This window comes from Mus caroli, unplaced genomic scaffold (genome assembly GCF_978045245.1).
Source record: "Mus caroli unplaced genomic scaffold, Mus_caroli_1 scaffold_16, whole genome shotgun sequence".
NCBI lineage: Eukaryota > Metazoa > Chordata > Mammalia > Rodentia > Muridae > Mus > Mus caroli.
Genome location: NW_028227271.1, coordinates 56,236,571 through 56,261,630, shown reverse-complemented (window position 1 = coordinate 56,261,630; position 25,060 = coordinate 56,236,571). Strand labels below are relative to the sequence as shown.

General features: G+C 34.1%; 1 protein-coding gene across 3 annotated transcripts in view; it reads right to left on the bottom strand.

The window, feature by feature from the left end:
- Nucleotides 1–25,060, bottom strand: part of Csmd3 (CUB and Sushi multiple domains 3) — a 1,262,970-nt gene that overhangs the window by 648,603 nt on the left and 589,307 nt on the right. For all 3 annotated transcript variants that reach the window (XM_029469819.2, XM_021183659.3, XM_029469820.2), the window contains one exon: nucleotides 12,169–12,290. In XM_029469819.2, coding sequence (XP_029325679.1) covers nucleotides 12,169–12,290 — 122 coding nt within the window. The remainder of the gene's footprint in view (nucleotides 1–12,168; nucleotides 12,291–25,060) is intronic.

The window sequence follows — 25,060 nt, the reverse complement described above, 5'->3', positions numbered from 1 at the left end:
GACTGGGAGCCCCAGGGAGTTTAGAGGTCTGGTGGGGTGGGGGAAGGGAACATCCAGGTGGAGACGGGAGGGGGGGTGAGGAGGAGGAATGGGATACAGAACAGTCAGCGGATGGATGGGGGAGGGAGGAATAAAATCTGGAGTGTAAATAAATTAAAAAATATATATCTGTGCTTTCATTTATAAAAATTACCATCAAGTAAATGTAAGATACATCTTTATGATATTGATAGAGATAGAGGTAATTTTAAACACTATGCATTAAATATTTTCACCTTAAAATTGATGCATTGGTACAGGCATAATTAAGAGGCAAGGCCAATAAAATGTAAGCAGATCACTAGGGCTCCACCTTTGTGAATTGCAGTGAGTCTCTTGAAATGCAGTAAGTAGCATTAAGCTCCCTTGTTTTCCACATCTGGCCATGAGAAAATATGATGTTCCTACTTTGTGGAGATGGTATAAATTTATACTACATAAGAAATAGAGTAACAGCCCTTACAAGAAATCTAAATCTGTAGATAAAATCATCTGGGACCAGAGAGCCTCAACAATTATGAGGAAATTATTTTTATTCTTTAGAATTTAATCAGATTCAAGTGTTCTCTAAAAGCAGCATAGAACAGAGCCAAACACACACACACACACACACACACACACACACACACACCCCTGACAAACACACAAATGAACATGGACACACAAAAAAATGAAATTAAAGTATATACATGCAAACACATACCACTTGAAAACAGTAATATAAACAATGTCATTCTTAAATCATTAACCAGTTCAATGTAAGGGATCAAGTTTGCAGTTACAAAGTAAGTTAACGAAGTGATCTGCCTCATTGGCAAACACTTAGCTTAATGGGAAACAAGTAGTTTACATGTGTTATGTCACTATTTCTTCTAAATTTACACATTTCTTCCCATACAGAATGGAGAAACTCATAAAACACATTAAGTAAATAAAATTTAAAAGGCTCTGGAAACTCAGAAACTTTTTGGTTTCATAATGCCTCTCACAGAGTTTAAACACTTACTAAGAATGGATACTCTTTGGGGCAGTAGCCCATAAGTTCGACAAGGATCTCCAGACATAGACCTTTCATAAGTGTACACTTATATCCATGGTGAAATCACTTTCAGGTATTAAAATTTCCTTTAAACAATTCATGCCTTTGTAGGGAAACCCTTACTCATGCTTCTATAAGTTACCCTAATGAACTCAATGTTTCCCTCAGGTAGAGTTGGTTAGTTATTTGTGTTTTAAAATATTATCATTGCCCTATATAAACTGAATTGATGTAAAATCACCATAAAAAGGAAATAATACAATTATAATACTAAATCTTTGAGAATTATTTTACCACCTGTTTTATTTAAACTTTTTCAAATGCTTACGGTACATACATAATCATTTCAATACTTCTTTGCATAAATTCATACAATAGGTTTAATAATGAAAACTTGTTAAAATATTTATGTATCTTTATATATTTTTTACTCAAAATGATATTCTCTTTTTACTTTCTTATTACTGAGAATAAAATCTGGGTTATTTTTTATAATTATTTGAGAGGATAAATGGGATTTATTCTTTGTTCCATAAATGTGTCAAATATATGATTAAGTGTGTAGTTTTTTTTTTGTATAAAATAGAGTTTATTAAAGGCATGGGAAGGGAAGATGAGGGAGAGGGAGAGGGAGAGGGAGAGGGAGAGGGAGAGGGAGAGGGAGAGGGAGAGGGAGAGGGAGAGGGAGAGGGAGAGGGAGAGGGAGAGGGAGAGGGAGAGGGAGAGGGAGAGGGAGAGGGAGAGGGAGAGGGAGAGGGAGAGGGAGAGGGAGAGGGAGAGGGAGAGGGAGAGGGAGAGGGAGAGGGAGAGGGAGAGGGAGAGGGAGAGGGAGAGGGAGAGTAGAGGCCAGCCATGCAACCTGGTAACAGCGGGAATGAGTCAAAAGGATAGAGCAAGAGCAAGACAGCAAGAGTTTGTGTACAGTTTTTAAATGTACTTTTTCCAAATATTATTTTAGTTTAGTCAGCCATCAAATAGTTTTACGTCTGTGTTATATACAGGATACAAAACCAAATAAGATCACAGTGTGTCAATGAAACCAAAAAGTAACAGAGGAATGTGGGTAAATAAGTACAATATTGTACAAAGCATAATTAGATAAATGGGTAAAAAAGAAAAATTGCAATGGCATTTTGGATATAGTATGTGTTCACTATTTTTCTGCCTTCTCCTTTTTTGCCCATGATGTCTACTAATAAATTAAAAGTCATAGTTACATACAGATTTTGTAGAAACAGGAAAGAAATCCTCTGCTTGGATAAAATACTAGAACTCAATATTACCTTGACAAGATTTTTGTTGCACTCTTATGCATCAGAGGGAGCCCATGAGTGTTTCTTGTCCTTTTACTTCAATTATTGTGAACTAGCTTGATCTTCTTAGGAACTTTTATTTGTTCAAATGTCTCAGAACTATTTGTAAATTCAAGTAGAAAAGGTAAAGTTCAGGAGTTACATAGGGTGTTAATGTTTTTCATAGCTTTCTTTTCTTCTAGAAGGCTTAGAGTAACAGAGACTGTGGCAACATGCACAGAGTCTATAAGGGTCTGTAAAACAATAGGGTCATAGTGCTGAGAAGAGAGTTGGACACAATCCACATCCCTAACCCAGAAACTAGATCCAACTGATAACAACTAGGAAGTGATATTTTTTTTTCTCCCTGAGTCTCATGTGCATTTAAATCACTCTTAAGGGGGGGATTCCATGCCCATCAGTAGGTGGCCAACACAAACTCAATGGCTTCTTTGCAGGTTTGATGTCTTATAACTCTTCAGGCATATATATAAGTTTTCAAAATTACAGGTAATTTGCATATGTTAGGGCTTCAAAATTTGTGTTTTTATAGAGTTCCCGTGTATAGGACTCCATATGTCTTGGAATCTCTATGTGTTTCTTGTGCTGTTTTCTTTGGTGACTCTTTTCTTTCTGTTTATATTTGTTATGTCCTATTTGTTTGGTATTAGTTTTAACTTAATTTATTAACAATTTTTAGATGCCAGTTTGATTTCTTAGGTGAGACTGAAAGGGAGTTGACTTGGATGGATATGAGGGGAGGTGGAAAGGATCTTCAAGAAGTCAGGAAAAAAATCAGAACATATTGCTGAAAAATATCCATTTCCAAAGGAAAAAGGGACCACAGTTGTTGGTGATACAAATAGAGAGAGAAAGAATGGAATGTTTTAGATGTGTAGATGATTAAGAGATATTTAGTTCTGTCTTTTCATAAAAGAAATCATTTGAAAGGAAAATAAGAGATTTAGTTTCATATTTGACTTTGTCAAATTTTATTTTTATAGCCTAAACACACATTATTTATCTCTTTGCTGGGCAGAGGTGCCCAACTGAAACCATTGCCCCACAAACATGCTTGATTTAGAACTTCCTGGTACTTGGTGATACTTAATTTTTCATGGGAAAGCCAGCTGGAATATTGAGCTACTTTGGACTATGTATTTATTCACATAAGAAAATAAGTGAATCAGGCCATTTTAGGCTAAATTGCTACTATAGCATTTGATATCATTTCTTTCAGAAAACCATGTAACAGTCAAAATTATTATTTTCTATACCTAAGCCACTGACTCACTAGTTGCACAATTAGTTGATATTCTAAAGAAAAACAAAAAGTGAGTGGAAGAGCTTTTTTCACTTTCTTTTTTCTTTTTCTTTTTCTTCCACTTTCTTTTTTTTTTTCTTCCACTTTCTTCCACTTTCATCCTACAATATGCATTAGGATATTGTAGGAATGTTAGTTATGTGGAATCTACTAGGTTTACATTTGGACATGCAGAAACAAAGGGGAACGGACAATGAGGTGCTAGTACTGGAAATCTTGACTTTTTAAGGAGATGGAAAGGGAAGATAATCACGGCCAAAACTGAGACGGTAAAGAGAATTTCAGAATAGAATAAAGAGAGCCAGGAAAGAGAACGTTTCAAAACGAAAGTGTTCTGTAATACTACTTAACTACTCTACAATCTGCATTTCTTCCATTAGATTATTTTATTTATTCATATTTTATTACAAAATATGCTATATTATATATACTATTATTTTAAACATGTCACAGATATTGTCATATCTAACACTATTTCCCTCAAACATCTCCTCTCATGTCTCCCACATTATATCCCTTCCTAACTTCATGTATTTTGGTTGTTGTTTTTGTCCTTTTAATAACCCACTGAGTCCAATTATGAATAGCATATGTTCACAGGTGTGAAGCCATTCGCTGTAGCATGGAAAACCTGAGAAGGAAAGCTATGAATAAAAAAGGGGGTTGGTTCTGCCCTAGGAGGTATCAAGTAACAACTTTCTTCTTCATTAAAGAATGAAACCTGTTTTTATATCTCCCTTTTCATTTCTGATTTTGTTAATTTGAATAGTGTCTTTGCACCCTCTGTTTAATCTGGCTAAGCATTTATCTAACTTGTTGATTTTTTTTTTCAAAGAATCAGCTCCCAGTTTTGTAGATTCTTTGTATAGTTCTTTTTGTTTCTACTTGGTTGATTAGAGACCTGAGTATGATTATTTCCTGCCAGCTATTCCTTTTGGATGTATTTGCTTCTTTTTTTATTTTAGAGCTTTCAGGTATGTTGTCAAGTTGCTAGTATATGCTATCCCCAGTTTCTTTTTGGGGGAACTCAGAGCTATGTTTTCCTCTCAGCACTGCTTTCATCATGTACCATAAATTTGAATATGTTGTGCATTCATATTCATTAAATTCTAAGAAGTTTTTCAATTCTGTCTTTATTCCTTGACCAAGTTATCATTGAATAGAGCATTTTTCAGCTTCCATGTGTATATGGGCTTTTTGTTGTTTTTGATATTGAAGACCAGCTTAAGTCCATGATATTCAGATAGGATGCATGGGATTATTTCAATCTTCTTGTGTCTGTTGAGGCCTATTTTGTGACTGAATATATGGTCAGTTTTGGAGAAGATACCATGAGGTCCTGAGAAGAAATTTTATATAGATATAGATATAGATATAGATATAGATATAGATATAGATATCTGTTAAACCCATTTGGTTCATAACTTCTGTTAGTTTTACTGTGTCTCTGTTTAATTTTTGCTTCCATGATATATCCATTGATGAGAATGGGTTGTTGAAGCTTCCCACTATTATTGTTTGAGGTGTAATGTGTGCTTTGTGTTTTAGTAAAGTTTCTTTTACAAATGTAGGTGACCTTGAATTTGGAGCATAGATGTTCAGTATTGAGAGTTCATCTTGGTAGATTTTTCCATTGACAAATATTAAGTATCCTTCCTTATCTTTTTTGATAACTTTTGGTTGAAAGATGATTTTATTCGATATTATAATAGATACTTCAACATATTTCTTGGAATCATTTGCTTGGAAAATTGTTTTCCAGACTTTTACTCTAAGGTACTGTCTATCTTTGTCATTGAGGTATGTTTCCTGTATGCAGCAAAATGCCTGGTCCGGTTTACATATTCAGTCTGTTAGTCTTTGCTATTTTATTGGGGGAATTGATTCCATTGATGTTAAGAGATATTAACAAAAAGTGATTGTTGCTTCCTGTATTTTTGTTGTTAGAGGTGGAATTATGTTTGCATGGCTATCTTCTTTTGGGTTTGTTGAAAGATTATTTTCTTGCTTTTCCTAGGGTGTAGTTTCACTCCTTGTGTTAGAGTTTTCCATCTATTATCCTTTGTAAGAATGGATTTATGGAAAGATATTGTTTAAATTTATTTTTGTCCTTAGTAATCAGGGAAATGCAAATTAAAACAACCCTGAGATTCTATGTCACATTAGTCAGAATGATGAAGAACAAAATCTCAGGTAACAGCAGCAGATGCTGGCAAGGATGCTGAGAAAAAGGAATACTCCTCCGTTGTCTGTGGGATTGCAAACTGGTAAAACCATTGTGTAATTCAGTCTGTCTGTTCCTCAGAAAATTGTACATAGCATTATCTGAGGGCTTAGCTATACTACTCCTGTGCTTATACTCAAAAGATGCTCCAACATATAACAAGGACATATGCTCTACTATGTTCATAGCAGTCTTATTTATAATACCTAGAAGCTGGAAAGAACCCAGATATCCTTCAACAGAAGAACGGATATAGAAAATGTTGTACATTTACACAATGGAGTACTACTCGCTATTAAAAACAATGAATTCATGAAAATTTTAGGCAAATGGATGGAATTAGAAAATAATATCATGCCAGGCGTGGTGTCACATGCCTTTAATCCCAGCACTCGGGCTGCAGAGGCAGGTGGATTTCTGAGTTCGAGGCCAGCCTGGTCTACAAAGTGAGTTCCAGGAGAGCCAGAGATATACAGACAAACCCTGTCTCAGAAAAAAAAAATAAAAAGAAAGGAAGGAAGGAAGAGAGAGAGAGAGAGAGAGAGAGAGAGAGAGAGAGAGAGAGAAAACAATATCATGAGTGAAAGTGGTGAAAGTAACCCAATCCCCAAAGAACGCACATGGTATGCACTCACTGATAAGTAGATATTAGCCCAAAAGCTTGGAAAACCTAAGATACAATTCACAGACAGCATGAAGTTCAAGAAGCAAGACCAGTGTGGATGCTTCAGTCCTTAGAAGGGGGAACAGGAGGAAATACGGAGACAAAGTGTGGAGCAGAGACTGTAGGAAAGGCCATCCAGAGACTGTGCCACCTGGGGATCCATCCCATATACAGATACCAAACCCAGGCACAATTTTGGATGCAAAAAGTGCTTGTTGACAAGAGTCTAATATAGCTGTCTCCTGAGAGGTTCTACCAGAGCCTGGCAAATACAGAGGTACATGCTCACACACAACCATTTGACCAAGCATGGACACCACAATGGAGGAGTTAGAGAAAGGAATGAAGAAGCTGAAGGGATTTGCAACCCCATAGAAAGAAAAACAATATCAACTAACCAGATCCCCAAGAGCTCTCCTGGATTAAACTACCAAACAAGATTACCCATGGAGGAACCCATGGCTCCAGCTGCATAGGTAGCAGAGTATGACCTTGTTGAACATCATTGGGAAAAAAGTTGCTTGGTGCGGTAAAGGCTCCATGCCCCAGTATAGGGGAATGCCATGGCCGGGAGGCAGGAGCTGGGGTGAGCACCATAGTAGCAGGGAAAGGGAGGATGGTATAAGGGGTTTCTGGAGGGGAAACTGGGAAAGGAGATAATATTTGAAATGTAAATAAATAAAATATCCAATAAAACAAAACAAAACAAAACAAAATCAAAGGGGAAAAAAATCCAACAAAGACTGAAATGTGGCAGCAGGGAACCTTTAGGCAGTACCTGCAGATTTTGGATTTTCCAATGTCCACAATTGTATAAATAAATTTTTTAAAATATATGTATGCATATGTTTGAGTATATATATATACATACATATTATATATACATATAGATACACATATATAATTCATATGTGTCTTATATATTTGTGTACATACATAATACATATATACATGTATAAATGTTAGGTTTCTTCTACGGAGAACCTAATATACATCTTTGTTGTTTGGCATAGAATAAGGATAAATGAAAGTAATAAACATATCTCTGCCATTTACCCTTGGGTGGGGGAAGATGTCAGAGGAATCAAGGTGGGACTTAGTGAAGATTTGGTATTTTAGCAATCTAGACAGAGGAAGTGGCAGAAGAAAAAAAGAAAAGAAAAGAATGAAACCTGAAGATCACTCAGCCTATTTGCAGCCTTTTAAATTTTTTTTTCTGTTTACATGCCATAAGTACATGGTAGGACCATTTTACTAAAGACACTTTGACTGTAGAATATAGAGATTCAATCTCAAACTGACCAGGAATCTATGCATTTTACCAAAGGGAAAAAAATACATCCATTGTTATACCCAGTCCCAGACTCCATAAACATGATACTAACCCACCAGCAATATGTGCCACTAATACAGTGGAAAATGTATTACATTTTGGAAATGTAAAATGATATTGGAAAATGATAGATTACATTTTTCTTCATAGTAGAGGTGAAGAACATCTTTGATCTTTTTCCAGATAAAATCCTTATAATAACCAACTGTAATATTTCCATTTATTACTATTATTGTTCATTGATATTAGTTTGAATTTAAATAGCTATTCACTGTACCTAAAAAGGTAAATTTAACTAAATGCAGCACTTAATGATGAAGATAGGCACCATTGACTTTGAGTGAGTATAGAATAATTAAGGGTTTGCTGTATTGATATGAATCTGCAAGGAAATGGAAAATAATCTGGCAGTTTTTTGTTTTTCTCTAAGTGTCATAAAGTACTCTAGATACATTTTTTAATCAAGTTTATTTTCTCAGGAATATTTATTAGCTTTCTGATTTGTATCAATATACATATGAAAATCTACACATTATTGTCTCTTTTTAAGTACTATATCCTGGTATAGCTGCCAAGATGTCTTTCCTTTCAATGAAGTATTGAATTCCTTCCTCACTTGGCCATTTGGTCTTTGTACTACTGTAGCAATCACTGTCATGGAAGTAGATACTACCAATGATTGATCCAGAGTTCCTTTAATGCCCCTTGCTTGCTATACTCTTTAATACCTCTTCATATTTCAAATGCATTTGCTTCTAAATGATTTCAACAATAAGCCTTCAATGAACTGATGCGGCTACTCATGATACACTTAGACAACACATGGAGACATCATTTGGGCAGCCCTTCCTTATGAAACTGAGAGAGAGAAAAAAAAAAAAGCAAAAACCAAACAGACACCTTGAGAAGGAATCTCCAGTAGGACAAATTTATAAGGGAGAACCTTCAGTTGATTTCACACATGCAGTCCAAGAGAAGTGAGTTTATAATACACAATTAACACAGTAACCCAAGTTACAAGTAATACAATAACACAATAGCACAAATATAAATCATTTCCTTGACCAGTGAAGTACCAGTTTTGATAACTTTAACTTGTTAGTATATAGTAAGCCTTAATCATACTCAGTAATCAAATCCCAAAACTGAGGAAAATATTTCCTGTCTTGTCCTGTGAAATAATCCAGGAAAACATAAAAATATGTACTAAGATTGTGAAGCTTGAAAAGTATGTTTTATTCCTAATCATGTCATTATTAGGCTAATTAATTATGTTTATTTATTTGGGTTGGTTACCCAATTGCTGTTCTCACCAATCCAGAGGGCGGATTGAATTTCCCTAGAGTTCTAGTTACAGATAATAATGAGAAACCCAAAGTGAGTGGTAGACACAAACTGGTCTTTGGTAAAAAGTATTAGCTTGTAACTACTGAACCATCTCTCCGGCTCCTATATTATATTTTTGAGACTTTAATTGCCATAAAGATATCATCAATGGCTACTGAGTTAATTGTTTAATATTTTATCACAACACATATGCACATATCACATAATTAATTGTAGAATTACTTTTGTATTATATGTGAAGTTGTTTAACAAGGAACAGAAAAGAAATATACATTTAACAAGATACCACCAAAATTAGGTGGCATTGAAAACTATCGTGCCTAGTATTAGGTGTTTTACATTCTCCCAGGTAATCAGTACTGCAAACTTACAAAATGTAGTGATTTCAAATACAAGACAAAAGATCCAACTGCTTTACACATGATTCAATATAGTTAGTAAGAGCAGCTCTCAAGATATGAAATTTTTGCAGCAATTTTGATATTTCATGATGTACATTTTATATATACCAGTCAACTATATACTTCAGATGTTTATGACAACATGATTGATTTTAAATGATAAAATATAAAAACATATGAACTAGAACCATCAAATACAGTTATACAAACAGCAAATTTAAACAATGCACTTACTTGGGATTTATACCAAACAGTGGAGAGGTGTGCTAGCAGTGTATGTTTGTAATTGTGTTTCTTAAGGGTTCTAGGAATGAATCTATGGAAATTACTCTTTCCAAAATTGTTTTTCAATCTATGTGCTACAACCTTTTTGTACTGTGAAGATGAATATACATTATGAATAACATAGAAGAAGGAAAAAAGATTAATATAGAAGTAAATTTTTGCAGTGATGGGTATGTATATATATTATAGTTCTCTCTGTATCTCTGTCTATTTCTCCATCTGTCTTGGTCTATGACTTGCATATGTATTCCAATTGAATGAATACATAAAATATAATAATTAATATAATTTAGGCCTTTAAAATTATTGAAAAATTTCTATAGCATATCTCAAATTAAAGATAATTTTATCAAAGTTAGTGCTTATATTTATTCAGGGATATGAAAAGATTAGAAGGTCATGTTAGATAAATACAGAGAAAACTGATAATCTTTGAAAATACAAATGCTCACTTATGACAGTATTTTAAAATTTCCCAGACTTTTGTCTTCTAGATTTTCAAATTGGAACTCACCATTTCACATGATCACCACTTCACAAAGCAATATTTCACAATTAAAGTTAATATGATGTTTTTTCATACTAAGTAATATAATTACCTTATGTTCATTCCAATAAAATATAATTATTACTTTATATGAGGCCAATCATGAATACATTCATATATACATGAATGCATGCAAACACACACACATATATATATGTATATATATACATGTATATATGTTTATATATATATGCATACACATATAATTCATTTTCAAAAAAATGGAGTGCTGACCTTCACTATCTAATCTTAGAACTATTCTTCAGAGATGCTTATAAATGTAGAAAACATAATTACTACTCAAATGGGAGTGAATAGTTTCTAAAGTTCTGCAAAGATTATTCATCACCTTTATACAGTGTTGAGCAAGCATTATGTTATCATCACAAGTATATTTCTAATTTTTTGTTTTCTAAATTATCAATAATTTGGAAAAACATTGTTCAATAAAATTGTAATTTATTATTCTGAATTAAATTAGTGACTTAAGTTGAATTGATGGAAAAATGTCCTTATGTAGTTAAGGGTCTGATTTAGTGTTTGTGTTTGTATCTTTTTTTTTTCTTACTTTTACTAAAATGCACTTATAATTTTAGGTTTTTTCAATTTTTAATTAATCTATCATTATCCTACATTAAAGTAAATAAAGTTGAACAGCAAGGATATTTTTACACTAAATCTATAGTTCTTAGGGTTATAGTTAAAGAACTTGTTGAATATTCGAGACATTTTCTTAGACAGTGTTTGGTTTCTCTAATAATTATAAATATATTACAAAGATCTACTAAGAGTAGACTTACATGTGCTATTTTATTCATTACTCACAATAAAATGTGAAATAGATGCTTTTACTGAGGAAAAGAAATTGGATTGCAGAGTTTAAACAACTTAAACTATTCTGTGAATTATATATCACTCTGAGATAAATGATCTGACCCATTTTAGAGCATTGATTACTAAGATGTTTCTAATCTAACCAGAGAACATGTTAGAATATAAGGAGCTGAGAACAGCCTTGAACATTTAGGACTTAAAATAGAATTAATAAAGAAATGAACTTTTCAAAGAGAGTCCAGATATTGAAAGCAAGATTGATAAATCAAATTTAGTTCCTCTTGTTTATATTTGATGCTGTACTTTTGTTTGTAGTTCAGTGAGTGATACTTACTACATTACCCATGTAGTGGTCAAACAGGATGACAATTCAATCTTTGGAAACATCCATAATATGGATCTGCTATTGCTTCAGAGCACATTAAACCACCTATATCTAATAAATACTGAAAGTATTGTTATGACAGCAAGGCACAAATGAAAGTTACCTATGCATGAAAATATAATATACCTGAAAGGCATGTCAAGTAGAAAACCATATCAAGTAAAGAGTCATAATCAACAGCTATTTTAGGAAAAGAAGCCTCGGCTTGCAATCTTCAACCACATATGTCAAAAATCATTCAGTGATAAATTCATGATGTATTCATTTACATGTAAGTAACTGGGAGCAGAGACATTAATTTTCAAATTTCTCACTTGTATTTCTTTTAGATACAAATAAAATGGTAAGCCTATATTGTGAATTATTCTGGACTTACAGGTTTCTGTCCTCTCCTTGCTATATCTTCATAATTGTCTTTATGATATGGTTTTTAAGTGCAGTTAAAAACTCTTACCTTATTGGTATTCACTGCAGTGATCACCCATACACATTGTGCATTGCTATCATACTGGAATGGAAAGTTGGGAGATGTAAAGGTGCCACTTGGTCCTTGAAGATTAGAGCCACATGTCTTCACTGAAAGAGAAATTGAAATTTCAAACATAGGTATGTACCCTGTGTAATATCACAGTAATCAAGTATCTTTCAATGGATGTTAAGCTCAAAATTGCACATAAATTACTGCATTGAAATATATATTATAATATTATATTTTATTTTCAAATTAGAGTGCTTATTGCATTCTAAAATTTGAAAACACAATAATTTGAACATGAGCAGAAAACAAGTTATAAATAAAAATATAAAATATATTGAGATATGCTGAATTACAGGAATTTAAGTGTTTTACATGCCAATAATCCCAACCCTAATAATTTAAATCCTGTGAAGGATTGTGAATATAATTGTGAGGTATGATGAATGTCTTCTGTGTCTAAATTTCACTGTTAGACACAGAGGCATGTATACCTAATATTATTTTAATACAAAGACACAAAGAGAGAGAAACAAAGCCTTGGATTGATTGAGCAATTTGAAAAGAAATTCTTTGCTACTTAATAAGTATCCAAGGACTTCTAATAATTTGAGAGATGTCAATATTAAATTGACTCATTTTCTTCCTGTGAATAGGGCCACTAAGACAAAAGAAGAGCTGTGCAAGTAATTTTAATGAATTGACACAGAAAGTGGTAATATTTCCTTAATTTTCTACTCCTTTCTTCTTAATAAAAGTGCGAGTCAAGCCACGGTCTCTCTTTATTCTCTTATGTACCACAGATTTCCTAGGTGCTAACAACTGCAAATTGGATTTCTTTGCCTTATTTCATTAAAGTCCCAGCATGTTATTCCTTTCTAGCCTGTCGAAAGCAATCAACTACATTTTAGAGTAAGCTGCAATTGAGCATGTATCTTCATATATAGTTATGTTTTAACAGAGTTATCAGCATTGTCATTTTGAAGATCAAGTTATGATGGTCCTGGATGTTTTTATGATCAGCCCACAGTGATTCTTCTAGAAAAGAGCCCAGGAATATTTGAACTAATTTATTTCTACGACATGGATATTCATGTTGGACTTGGTAACCTAAAAATAAGTACAGCATCTCTCCTTTATGTGGATTCCTAGGTAAAAATTCCCTTAATATACTAGGAACTCTATAAACATTTAATTAGGATTACCTTCATTTAAACATCCTCTGACTCACCCTATACATCACTTTTGGCCCTAAATATTGCCACACTCCTGGAATGAAATGGTACTTGGATGCATCAGATTTCCTAATTTACCTAATCTCCAGGCCCAGGACCATTATGTCACTTTTTCTGACTATATTAGATAGTTGCTTACCTATTATCTAGATAACACTTTCTCTCTTCTCTGAAGTGTTCTCTGTGTGTTTTACCCTAGTCTTTCTAAAATGTATACTCCATTACCTTACTTGATTGCCTGTAAACTTATGTGGCTCTTTCTTATAGAAACTGCCTGGCATAGAATCCAAGTGAATCCTATAGACTTAATTTCCAACTTCATGTCCTGCTATCTTTCTTATTAACATTGCTTGTGGTTGTATTGGCTCATGTTCTTTCTGGCATGTGCCATACCTAAATTTATAATTAGTCCTGGTACTCTCAGTTCTAAAATATTTCTTGTCATATTGACTTCCACAAATTATAACCACTTGTTCAGATCCTAGCTGATATATCATTACTGTTGATAGAAGAGATTCACAATTTCTCCACTTCAGTTAGAGATAGTAGTCCTGATAGAACATCACCTGAATAGCACAAGGTGTTCATTTAGTAGTGACCTGATCGACTGAGTTGCTCTAAAGATGTTGAGAACTGTTATTCTCATCAAAACTAGAGATTGTTGTGTGGAATATATTCTACATAGCAACTGTCTAAAAAAAATCATTTTCTAAAATGCATATAAAATTACAATCTTCTAAAGGAATATCATCTCTGTTATTTGCCTATGTTGTACATTCCTTAGTATGGGCCACTTGCTAAAGGAACAAAAAGACAAAACCTTTGGCACAGCTTTGAAGCAAATCATAAAATTAAAAAAAAATTAAAAATACACTATTTGAAAAAATACAAATATTTTCTCTGATGTAGACTGTAATAACATAAGGGGGAAAAGCCAATGTGATTATAATAGAAAGGTGACAATGAAAACATGCATTCCATACACAGGTCAAAGTTCTTTACTTGAATGCCACAATAGAAAGGGAAGATAGGTTCTAACAATGTCAGCGATGGTAAAAATAAAAATAAATAAATACACCAATAACCAACTGAGCTAACTGGTCAGCTATGAGTAAATGTTATTTTGTTTGATAAAGTGTGAAAAAATTGCCATTAAAAGAATAAATATGTGAACGCTCACAATAAGTGGTACTATACAACATTGTCTGAGAGGTTTTTGACAAGTCAATCAACTACTGTAAATGTTGAATATTCTGAGAATATTAAACTTCATGGTACACTTTTTTGTCTTTTTAACTCTAAGAGATGTAACGATATCTACTCTCAGTGCAATATGTGGTATTCTGCTGAATGTTCTTGTCTTTTGTGGAAATCATTAATCTTGTGTGTGTAATAAGGCCTTTTGGCTGCTGCTCTAGAGGTATGTCTCAGGGTTGTGTTTACTAAAAATTTTTAATTTATAATAAGATATATACGACACATGAAGGGCTATTGTACAACAGGGTAAGCTTGGATAAAAACTTACTTTTATACTTTAAAAATGTAAGCTAAAGGCCTTTTAAATGTTTCACCCTACTGAAATATTTGTGAGGCCAAAGTGTTTAATCTGATTTAAATCTTACATGAAATCACCCAGTGTGCATGTATCACCTGCTAACCTACAAATACATAAATGTGTTTACATGTGTCTGTTAAACTGGTTTTTAGTGAAAATTAATAAATATAGTATTCAATATACTTACAAAGAAATGCACTATTAATTCAAGAAATACAGACACACACACCCTTCCTATCTGAAGATAAATGACTAAGCCTGTTTAAGCCAGTGTCTTGAATCACCAAGAATTGTTTCAGCTCTACAACACTTAATTGGACATTTTAGTCTCTCTGTCTTCACAAAACCTTGATAAATTGTCATGAGTGAAGCAAATTAGAAATAATCTTGAAGTACATCTTAGTGATATCTGCATAAGAATAGGAGTCTAATGCATGTCTACCCTGACAGGAAGTGCATAAATAGTGAATAATACTGAAAGGAACCCAAAGCAGAAAATGGAAACTAAGAAAGATTGTGCAAAAGAAACAATTAAATTCAGCAAGAACCAGACTGCCAGGATTACATTTGATTAAAGCCTAATAAATGTAATTTCTCCTAAAGGTGATAAATATTCATAATTTTTAAAGGTAAAAATAGTAAGTAAATTTATTTTTTCTAACTTAATAGTAATTTAACTTTATCCTAAAAGTCCTGTTTATATATGCTACTCTCTGCTTTGATACATAGGACATGTTATGGAATATCTACTTCTTTTTAATTTAGAGATATAGTGTGTTTGTTTACTTATTTAGACATCTATTCAGTCACCATTGGGTATTAGCATGTCAGAATGCTCTCACAGGTTTAATTTTGTGATGCCACTGGTCTGACCAGCCCTTTTCTTTCACCACCTCACCAAGTTATTGAAACAAAAAACAAAGACAAAGAATCCAGGTACAGCTAAGAAAATGCTCCAAAGAGAATGCAAAGGATGCCCTCAGGGGGTACATCTGGAGATTAACTGCAGCCTGGGGAGTCCAATTACAAAGCACTCCCTGTCAACGGAGTAAAAGGTTCACAAAGGAAGATACCCTAAGCAGTGGCAAGAGGAGACAATATAAGTAAACCATCTGCATTTCAAATAGCACTTCTGAAAAACGTGAAAATTGCATTTATTTCCAATGTGTGGTAATGAAAATGTTAATATTTTATTACAACTGAACATGCATGTTTTCATGAACTGTGGGGTAATTTTTTTCCCTCCACTGTGGAAACAATTTTTAGAGTATTTTCAAGCTCTTTTCTTAAAGTATTAAGGTAGTTTTGCTATCGTGTGTTTGTTTAGTTCATGTTGATATGTGGAATAAATCCTTGGTGACATAACACAACCTGTCACTCCGCCAAATATGGAAATTGTGCTTAACAATAAGGATAATTCAAAGTGGCATAAAATCTCTTTATAAAGAAAAAATACATTTAAAAAAGAAAAAAAAAACCTAAGACATTATTTCTGGATGTGGGTTCAATGAAACCATGTTATGAGAAATATTGATTTATGGAAATACCTGTTTGTTTGTTGGTTTGTTGGTTGGTTGGTTTTTTGAGACAGGGTTTCTCTGTATAGCTCTGGCTGTCCTGGAACTCACTTTGTAGACCAGACTGGCCTTGAACTCATAAATCCTCCTGCCTCTGCCTCCCAAGTGCTGGGATTAAAGGCGTGCACTACCACGCCCAGCTCAACCTATTTCTTTTTTTATTAATAATTTTATTTATTTATCCCGTCCCCTTCCCTCTGCTTCTATGAGGTTGCACCCTACCCACCCATCCACTCCTGCCTCACCACCCTAGCATCCTCCTCTGCTGGGGCATCAACCTTCCCCTTCTGTTGATGCCAGATAAGGCCATCCTCGGTTACATACGTATCTGGAACAATGGGTCCTTCCATGTGTACTTTTTAGTTGATGGTTTAGTCCCAGGGAGCACTCGGGGGTCTAGGTGGTTGATATTGTTCTTCCTATGGGTGTGCAAACCCCTTCAGCTTCTTCAGTCCTTTCTCCTAACTCCTCTGTTGGGGTCCCTGTGCTCAGTCTGGTGGTTGGCTGTAAGCATCTGCATCTGTATTGATCAGGCTCTGGCAGAGCCTCTCAGGGGACAGCTATAGCAGGTTCCTGTCAGCAAGTACTTTTTGGCATCAGCAATAGTGTCTAGGTTCGGTATCTGAGGATGGGGTGGTCTATTTCTGCATGCAAAAGAGTAATAGTCTTATTCAAATTTGTATTACTTTTGCATATGTTTGCATGTGCACACATTGTGCACTGCTCACTCCCATCCTCCACTCCCCTAACACTCTATTCTCCCTCAATCAATCTCTCATATATGTATGTACATATTGTATGGACAACCAACATTAGCTTGGTTTATCTATGTGATAGTGGATTTTGGAGAGGCTACATATCAAAAGAGGGTTAGTCTCTGCCTTCCAGAATCTACAAAATACCAACGGTTTAGCAGTAAAGGTAAGGCCACCTGAATCCCTTCACAGTTCCTAAGTTATTGTTGATAGGACTGGTCTTATGTAGACCAAAGCAGACAACTACAGTTTATGTGAGTTAATGATTGCATCAAGTCTGAGGAATGCTATTTGAGAGCCTTTCACCCTCTCTCCTTGCTCTTCTCTATTTCCTGTATCCTCTTCTGAATGCCATCTGAGCCTCATACGCAATGGAATCAGTGACTGGTTTAGGACTCGGTCCCTATCCAGGACTTATTTTTTTGTACTTGAGCAGTTAGGGGTCTCTTCAATCACTATTGTTTTTTATATGAAAAAAAATCACTATTGCTTGTATGTTTAATGATGTGAGTCATTTTCATCTACAAGTATCAACATAGATTAATGAAAGATAATTGTCTGCAATATCAGTTTAGTTAGCAATTGAAATTATGTTTCCTGCACAGGCCTACTAACGCCTCAGCCTAGGCTTACTTATTTTTTTTTTAAGATTTATTTATTACATGTTAGTACACTGTAGCTGTCTTCAGACACTCCAGAAGAGGGAGTCAGATCTCCCTCTTACGGGTGGTTGCGAGCCACCATGTGGTTGCTGGGATTTGAACCTTCGGAAAAGCAGTCAGGTGCTCTTACCCACTGAGCTATCTTACCAGCCCTCAGCCTAGGCTTATTAAGCAGAATTTCAAGCATTGTTCCCCTAAGCCCACGACCTTTGTCTTGAACTCAAACAGAAGAGTTCTTGTTGCTTTGTTTACCCTTCCCCAACAGTTAAAGTGCTATTACACAGGTGGGTAGTTTTTCCTCCCAAATGGTTCCTGTATATGCTCTTGATCTCTCCCTAATTCTATAACTTCATCTTCTTAATCTCCACCCTGTTTTATTCTTTTAGTAATATGATTTTGACTTCTTATTGACTTTTTACCTCGCTTCTCTTATTCCTGTCTCTGAAAGCTGTTTTTCCCCACTGTTCCCTTCCATACACTTGCAAAAATATATCAATTGAAGTAAAAAGAAAAATGTTCTGAAAAAACAAGAGTTAACTTTGCTTACTGTTAAATTTTTCATGAAAATTGGGAGAAAGGGTGGCATTTTGGAACAGACTAAGAGAAAATAAATCTAAAAAATCAAAATGAATTGGAAGGAGAGAAATCTTAAAATGAAACTATGATACAAAGAAACCTAGAATCAAAGAACTGGACTCAGGTTAACTGAGCATAGGGTGTAAAATAAAATTGTACTCATACTATGATACTCATTCTGAGAAAGGCTGGGTGATACAAAGAAATTTTCAAATAGTATAAGAAGATTAAAATTTTCAGAATTAAAATTTTATCTTGATTTTTTTTATCTTGATATGGTAACAGAGAAATTAGTTTAATTGGAATTCAAAATTTTAATTTAGTAAAAAATGAAAGGATCATATTAAGTTAACAGTGGTACATGTAACCCTGTCTCGAAAAACCAAAAATAAAAAAAAAAAGTGTCAAAGTCAAATATTTCATGTTCAGAGATCTATAGAAGTTACACCAGATAGCAGGGCTGGGTTAAAGTAAAAAACCTGCAAGCATTTGTCACAGTATAGGAGGCATATATACTCATAGTATTCAGGGATATTTAAATCTTGGCAAAGTTCAGACAAGTGTTTTAATTTTTCAATAGAAATGAGATTATGAATATTCATATAAGACAACTGTCAAATGTTTAAAAGTCAATTAAAATATCCTCCTACAAAACTCAAATTATGCAAAGGATGTAATAATAATAATAAACAATTGTTTTATAATGCTGACCCACATGTTTATTTATTTTGATATGAAGAAAAGTAATTTTAATGATATAAGCATAGAGATATAAAACAAATTGATAGAGTTATAATATTTATTAACAATCATACTTTCTCTGAATTTCAAAAAGATTCTTTAAATGAATTATAAAATGACAATTCCAGTTTTATTCTCAATATGATTGTAGGAGTAAAATTTTTATTTGTGTAATAGTTTCAGAGTCATACAATATGACATTACTATAGAAGTTATTATATAGGTATCCAATTTCCCAGAATGCTACTGTCTTATTTAAATATAATTCATTTGTGTGTCCAAAGGAGGAAATTATAATTGGTACATTAAACTCCAACATCTATTTAAATTTGATAGGTGCTGATTTCAAAACTGCCCTGTTCTGCTCCAAATACCATATTAAAATTATACATCATTGTTCTTTCAATCTTTCCTTACCAATATTTTATGTTATTTTAACAGTTGCCATTTTAGTTTTGGATGTACAGTAGTACAAGAATCAATACCTTTAATAAAATCAATGCTGAAAGAAAGGTGACAATGATATTCGGAGCTGGGGCAGTTTGGGTCTTGTCCCCAGGCAAAGCAAAATCATACAGGTGGTAGCTGACACATAGCCCTGGGTTAACACTGTTGCAGTCATTGTATAAAACACCTGCAGCACATTCTCACAAATCCCCCACCCCTGGGACTTAGTGACAAAGAAAATCATTGCAGGATATTTTAAACTCTATGGAAGAACACAAGCTTATTGTTTTCAAATTCAGTAAACAAAACAGCACTGAGCTTTTCAAGATGTCCTGGGATCTTTGTATCTGGGGATCTTCTAGAACAATATAAAATGTGCATGTCTATAAAAAAAAATACCATGACTATGGGGCATGGAAGCATCACCCTTTACAAATAGTCACCAGGTAAAAGCATCAGCCAGTGTGAGTGGTTAGACACAGTGCTGTTCGTGTGCCTCTCTGCTTCTTAAATTCATGCACTATAATCATGTTCTTTTGTAGCTTTCAGAGGCCAGTTTGGAGCAGGGCTTCTCAACCCCTGCACTGATTTGGGTTAGAGATGGACTGCATTGCTGCAGGAGGTTACACGGTCTTACAGAAGGCTCAGAGCCATCCATCTCTCTACTCATACATACTCTTTTCATATTTAAACTTTAATTTCTAATTGTGACAATGAAATAATGTTCTCTGCGGCAGGAAAATCCATGCTCTCTCCCAGGGAGAACCACTGAGCTTTTGGGAATCTCACTTTTGTGCATAGTTTAAACAAATTAAAATTTATAGAAATTTCCTTGGCTTTTTTCCATTATCTATTTGAGTAAGAAAACTTAGTAAAAAGTACATATGGGGAATAGGGTAATATTATGTGATAGTAGGATACTGATTAAGAAGGTTTTAGAACATTTTTTTTTTCAACAACCAAGGATGGTATGATCTTCTAACAAAACAAATTAAATGTTTATTTTCCATTTCCTCTCCATTATTTTTTCAAAACTCTACTCTTGTTTTTGTGTCTTGTTTTGTTTTTTAGTTCTTCTGGGATTCTAATACAGTTTGATCTGAAATTTCCTCTAAAGACCCAAATGGTGAATGTTTGGGTGTCATTCTGAGGAGGTATTGAGAGCTGGTATAACTTTTAAGATCTGGAGCCTATTTGATGATGTGATTGATTTTGCAACCTCTGTGGGTTTATCTTTCTGTTTTCCCATAATACAGGAAGTTTGGCTCTATTGCATTCCCTTATATCTGAAATTTCTCATCATATCTACCCAACACACACCTCTATAATGTCTGCCTAACCTCATGACCAAAACACCAGAACAGCCAAGCATGAACTGAAAACAACAGCCAAAAAAACTTTTGATATTTTAAATTTATTATTTCCAGGTATTTTGCTATAGCAACAGAAAGCTGGTTTACGTAGATCTGAAAGGCATAATCTAAAACCCAGTCCTCTCAGATTACATGGTCTCCCATTGTTTTACAAGTTCCACTTAAAAACAAATTTCTTGTTAGTTTTTGGCTCCTATCTACTGTTGCACCATATCCTCAGTGTTAGCATTTCTTCTAGGCTGTACCCAACAGTTACCTAGCTACAGCTTGTGTAGCTGCCTTCCAGGAGCTAGTCCCACCCCCCACCTCCCGTACTCCTTTCTCCCCCTTCCCTCCCCCTCTATGCCTCTCTCTCTCCTCTCTCTTTCCTCTCTCCCTTTCTCTCTTCCTTTTGTCTCTCTCCCCTTCATATCCTATTCTCTTCCCAACATATTTCCAGCAGTTTTCTTCTTCCTCTCTTCTACTCTTCTCTCTCTTCTGTCCTTCCCTGGCCCTCTTTCTCTGCCTCTACCCCTTTTACAGGTCCCCTTCCCTTCCCTTCCCTCTAATAAACCTTCATTATACTTGGCCTGTAAAACACAACACTCAGTGTACTGTAAAATGCTGGGGAAGTGGTAACATCAATTAGTGGTTTACTCTTAAGCAGTTTTCAAGTGTTGATTTAATGAGCAATGTCTCTGACAAATATAGATTGAACTAAAATACAGAATTAGGGTATCTGAGACACCATGACACAGATTGGGAACAACTGGACTGCATAACGCAGGAAAGCAGCCTCATAGAAGATATTGGGGGCATAAATGTGTAGATCTTTCAAACATTTACTTCAAGTAAGTATACATTTTGGATTAGATACTTAATGAAAATAGGATATAGGAAAACATTCAAAGTAATAATGTCTGACTTGACTTTCAAAGTTTTTAAGTAATTAAAATGTATCTGCCACTCTGCTTGCTAGAATCCTTCTGACCCATTGTTTGTTCATGGGATTAAGACTCAAGTATTGCTTCTGTCCTGAAGGCAGGGCCTGGCTCTTAAGAATTGTATCAAGGAAGTGTGAGTGTGTGAGCTCATTGATCACAATGATGTGGGTCTCTCCCTTTCAGTGTGCTGCACAGCAGTTTTGACAAACTCCTCGTATATTTATTTGACTAGCTAATGGTAAGAGACAAGCTGGCCTTGCCAGTGTAACGATGTTTACAGAAATATATTTCTAACATCAGAATATCTGACAATGAAAAAAAAAACAATTTAATATTCAGCAAAGAGAGCTTTGTGTAATCCCAGCTATTTACCTAGGAGGAAAATAAAGGTCAATGATGATTACTTTCAGCTAAGGGATTGGTATGATTACGAAAACCTGTTAAGATAAATGATCCTTGCCATTTTATGAAAATTTATATATGTTTGAATAGAAATTTAAACTTCCTATAACAAAGAAATAAAACTTTGGTATTTCAAATGTCAGAATGTTCTGGGGTTTACTTGCTTGTATATTTTGATATTAATTTACAATCACTTTTTCCAAGGCTTTTGTAGTTCTTTTTGAAACATGTAGATGATTAGCACATATATTATGGTTTCCAATTAAGTGTTTTATTAGCTTTTGGGGGGTATGAACATGTGTGTCTCTATATGTGTTTATGGGGTTTCCTTTGTCTGTTTTTCTTCTGTTGTGTCTTTTTCTGTTTGCTTGTTTGTTTGTATTTCATTGTATTGTATTATTACTATTATATATTCTGGCTTATATCTTAACAAGAGTCATAAAAGGAGAAGATTTGAGCTGGGGAGAATATGGCGGCTCCTTGGACAAGCCAGGATGTATTGTATGAAAAATCATCCCTCTTTAATAATACAAAAGAATAACTATATGTTCATGTTTACACTTACTATGGCAACATAACTATAAAGTCAAATTGTTTAAAAACACGCAAGCTTAATATCGTGTGTAGCTTTTAAATTTTTGTGGTCCCAAGAATTAAAGGTATCATATTTTGTATGTTTAAATTCCATTTATACTTTTAATATCCTTTCTCATGTGCCAAAATACATTATTTTCCTTTAATAAGGACTTTTTAAAAGCAGAGCCAGCCGTGACATCATTGGAATGCACCCTGTTGTTCTTCTTTTTATTGTTTTTCCTAGAAGGAAATAGAGCAGATCTTTAAAGCCAAGAAAAGCTAGGTTAACTGTTAACTCAAGGTGTGCTGCTGTGGCCCTGCCATTTAAAATGTTTTCCTTTCATTAAATCCTGATGTGAGAGCTGAACTGCTTGATGCTATGGCAAACATCAGTGGTTCCCTCTCTCCTGAGCACAGCAAGCACAAATAACTCCATCCCTGTGATGATACATTAAAACACTGACCTATTCAGGAACATATGATAACTAAGAATAAAACAAGAACTATATCTCTTGTAAGATAAACATTGGTTTTGAGATTTATTACTTGGATCATGGAACTAAATATAGGATTTATACCCTGATTCTAATTTCACGCTGATAACAATGTAGCCGTGACCCTTTCTGTACCTCTCTTCCATGTAAAAATAATGTAGACATATATCCAAACAATTATTTACCATGACCAAGCTTTCCTTACAGCTGAAATGCAGGGCTGGTTCAACATTCAGAGCCAATAAGTATGATAAGCCACAGAAGTGGACTTGAAGACAAATGTTATATGACTACCGCAATATATACAGAAAACCATCATGCTTTTATTATAAATCCAGCATGCTTTCATTATAGAAGCCAAAGAAAATATAGGACTTGAGGGGTCATACCTCAACATAATAAAAACTATTTATGAGAAACCTTCAGCCAAGATCACCCTAAATATAGAAAAAAAAACTTGAAGATTCTTATTGAAGTCAGGAGTAAAACAAGGATTTCCATTCCCACTCCTTCTCAATATTGTGCTCAAAATACTAGCTACAATAGTTAGTCAAGAGAAGGAACTTAAAGGGATCAAAGAAGGAAGAAATAAATCAAACAATTGCTGTTTACTGACAACATAATAGAGAGCCCCAAAATTCTTCTAGAAATGATAAATAAATTCAGCAAAAAACTTTCTAGAATTGTTGAACATATTCAAAAAGGGGAGAGCATGGACGATCAACTCTCACAAATCAAAAACTTTTTTTTTTTTTACATTTTACACATTTATTACAACAAATTACAGTGAAAAAGATCATAAACATATACCCATTTGTAAAACACTAAAATCAAACAAAATACCTAGAGATAAACCTAACCAGTGAAGTAAATGGTCTCTATGATGAAATATTTAAGACTATTTTTAAAAGACAGAAAAGATAATAGCAAGTGGAAAGATATAAGGAACTCACAAACTGATAGGGTTAGTATTATGGAAATGATCATATTAGCAAAAGCCATTTACAAATTTAATGCAACAACAGTCAAACTCCATTGCATTATTCAGATAAATTTAAAAAAAAAAGCTATCCTAAAATTTATATGAAACCACAAAAGACCCCAGACAGCCAACAAATCTGAACAAAAAATATTAAAAAAAAAAAAAACTCAAAACCCAAAAACCACAAACCCAAAGCATTGATGAAACAAAAACTCAACACTACGGGGATTACTGTTCCTGATCTTAAGGTATTTTACAGAACCATAGTAAGAAAATAAATAATGAAGTGAATTGAAAAAGGAGTTAAGAAGAACAGAACAAAACTAAAGGCACAAACATGAAGTCTTTACCAAAATTATATGAAGGAGAAAAGCAAGCATCTCTAATAGATAATGCTGGAAAAGTTGGATGTCATATGCTTAAGAATGAAATTGGACATCTATCATCTACCTATCTACCTATCTACCTATCTACCTATCTATCTATCTATCTATCTATCTATCTATCTATCTATCTATCTATCTATCTATCTATTTATCTATCTATAGGGCAAAAGATTCAATATCCTGGTAT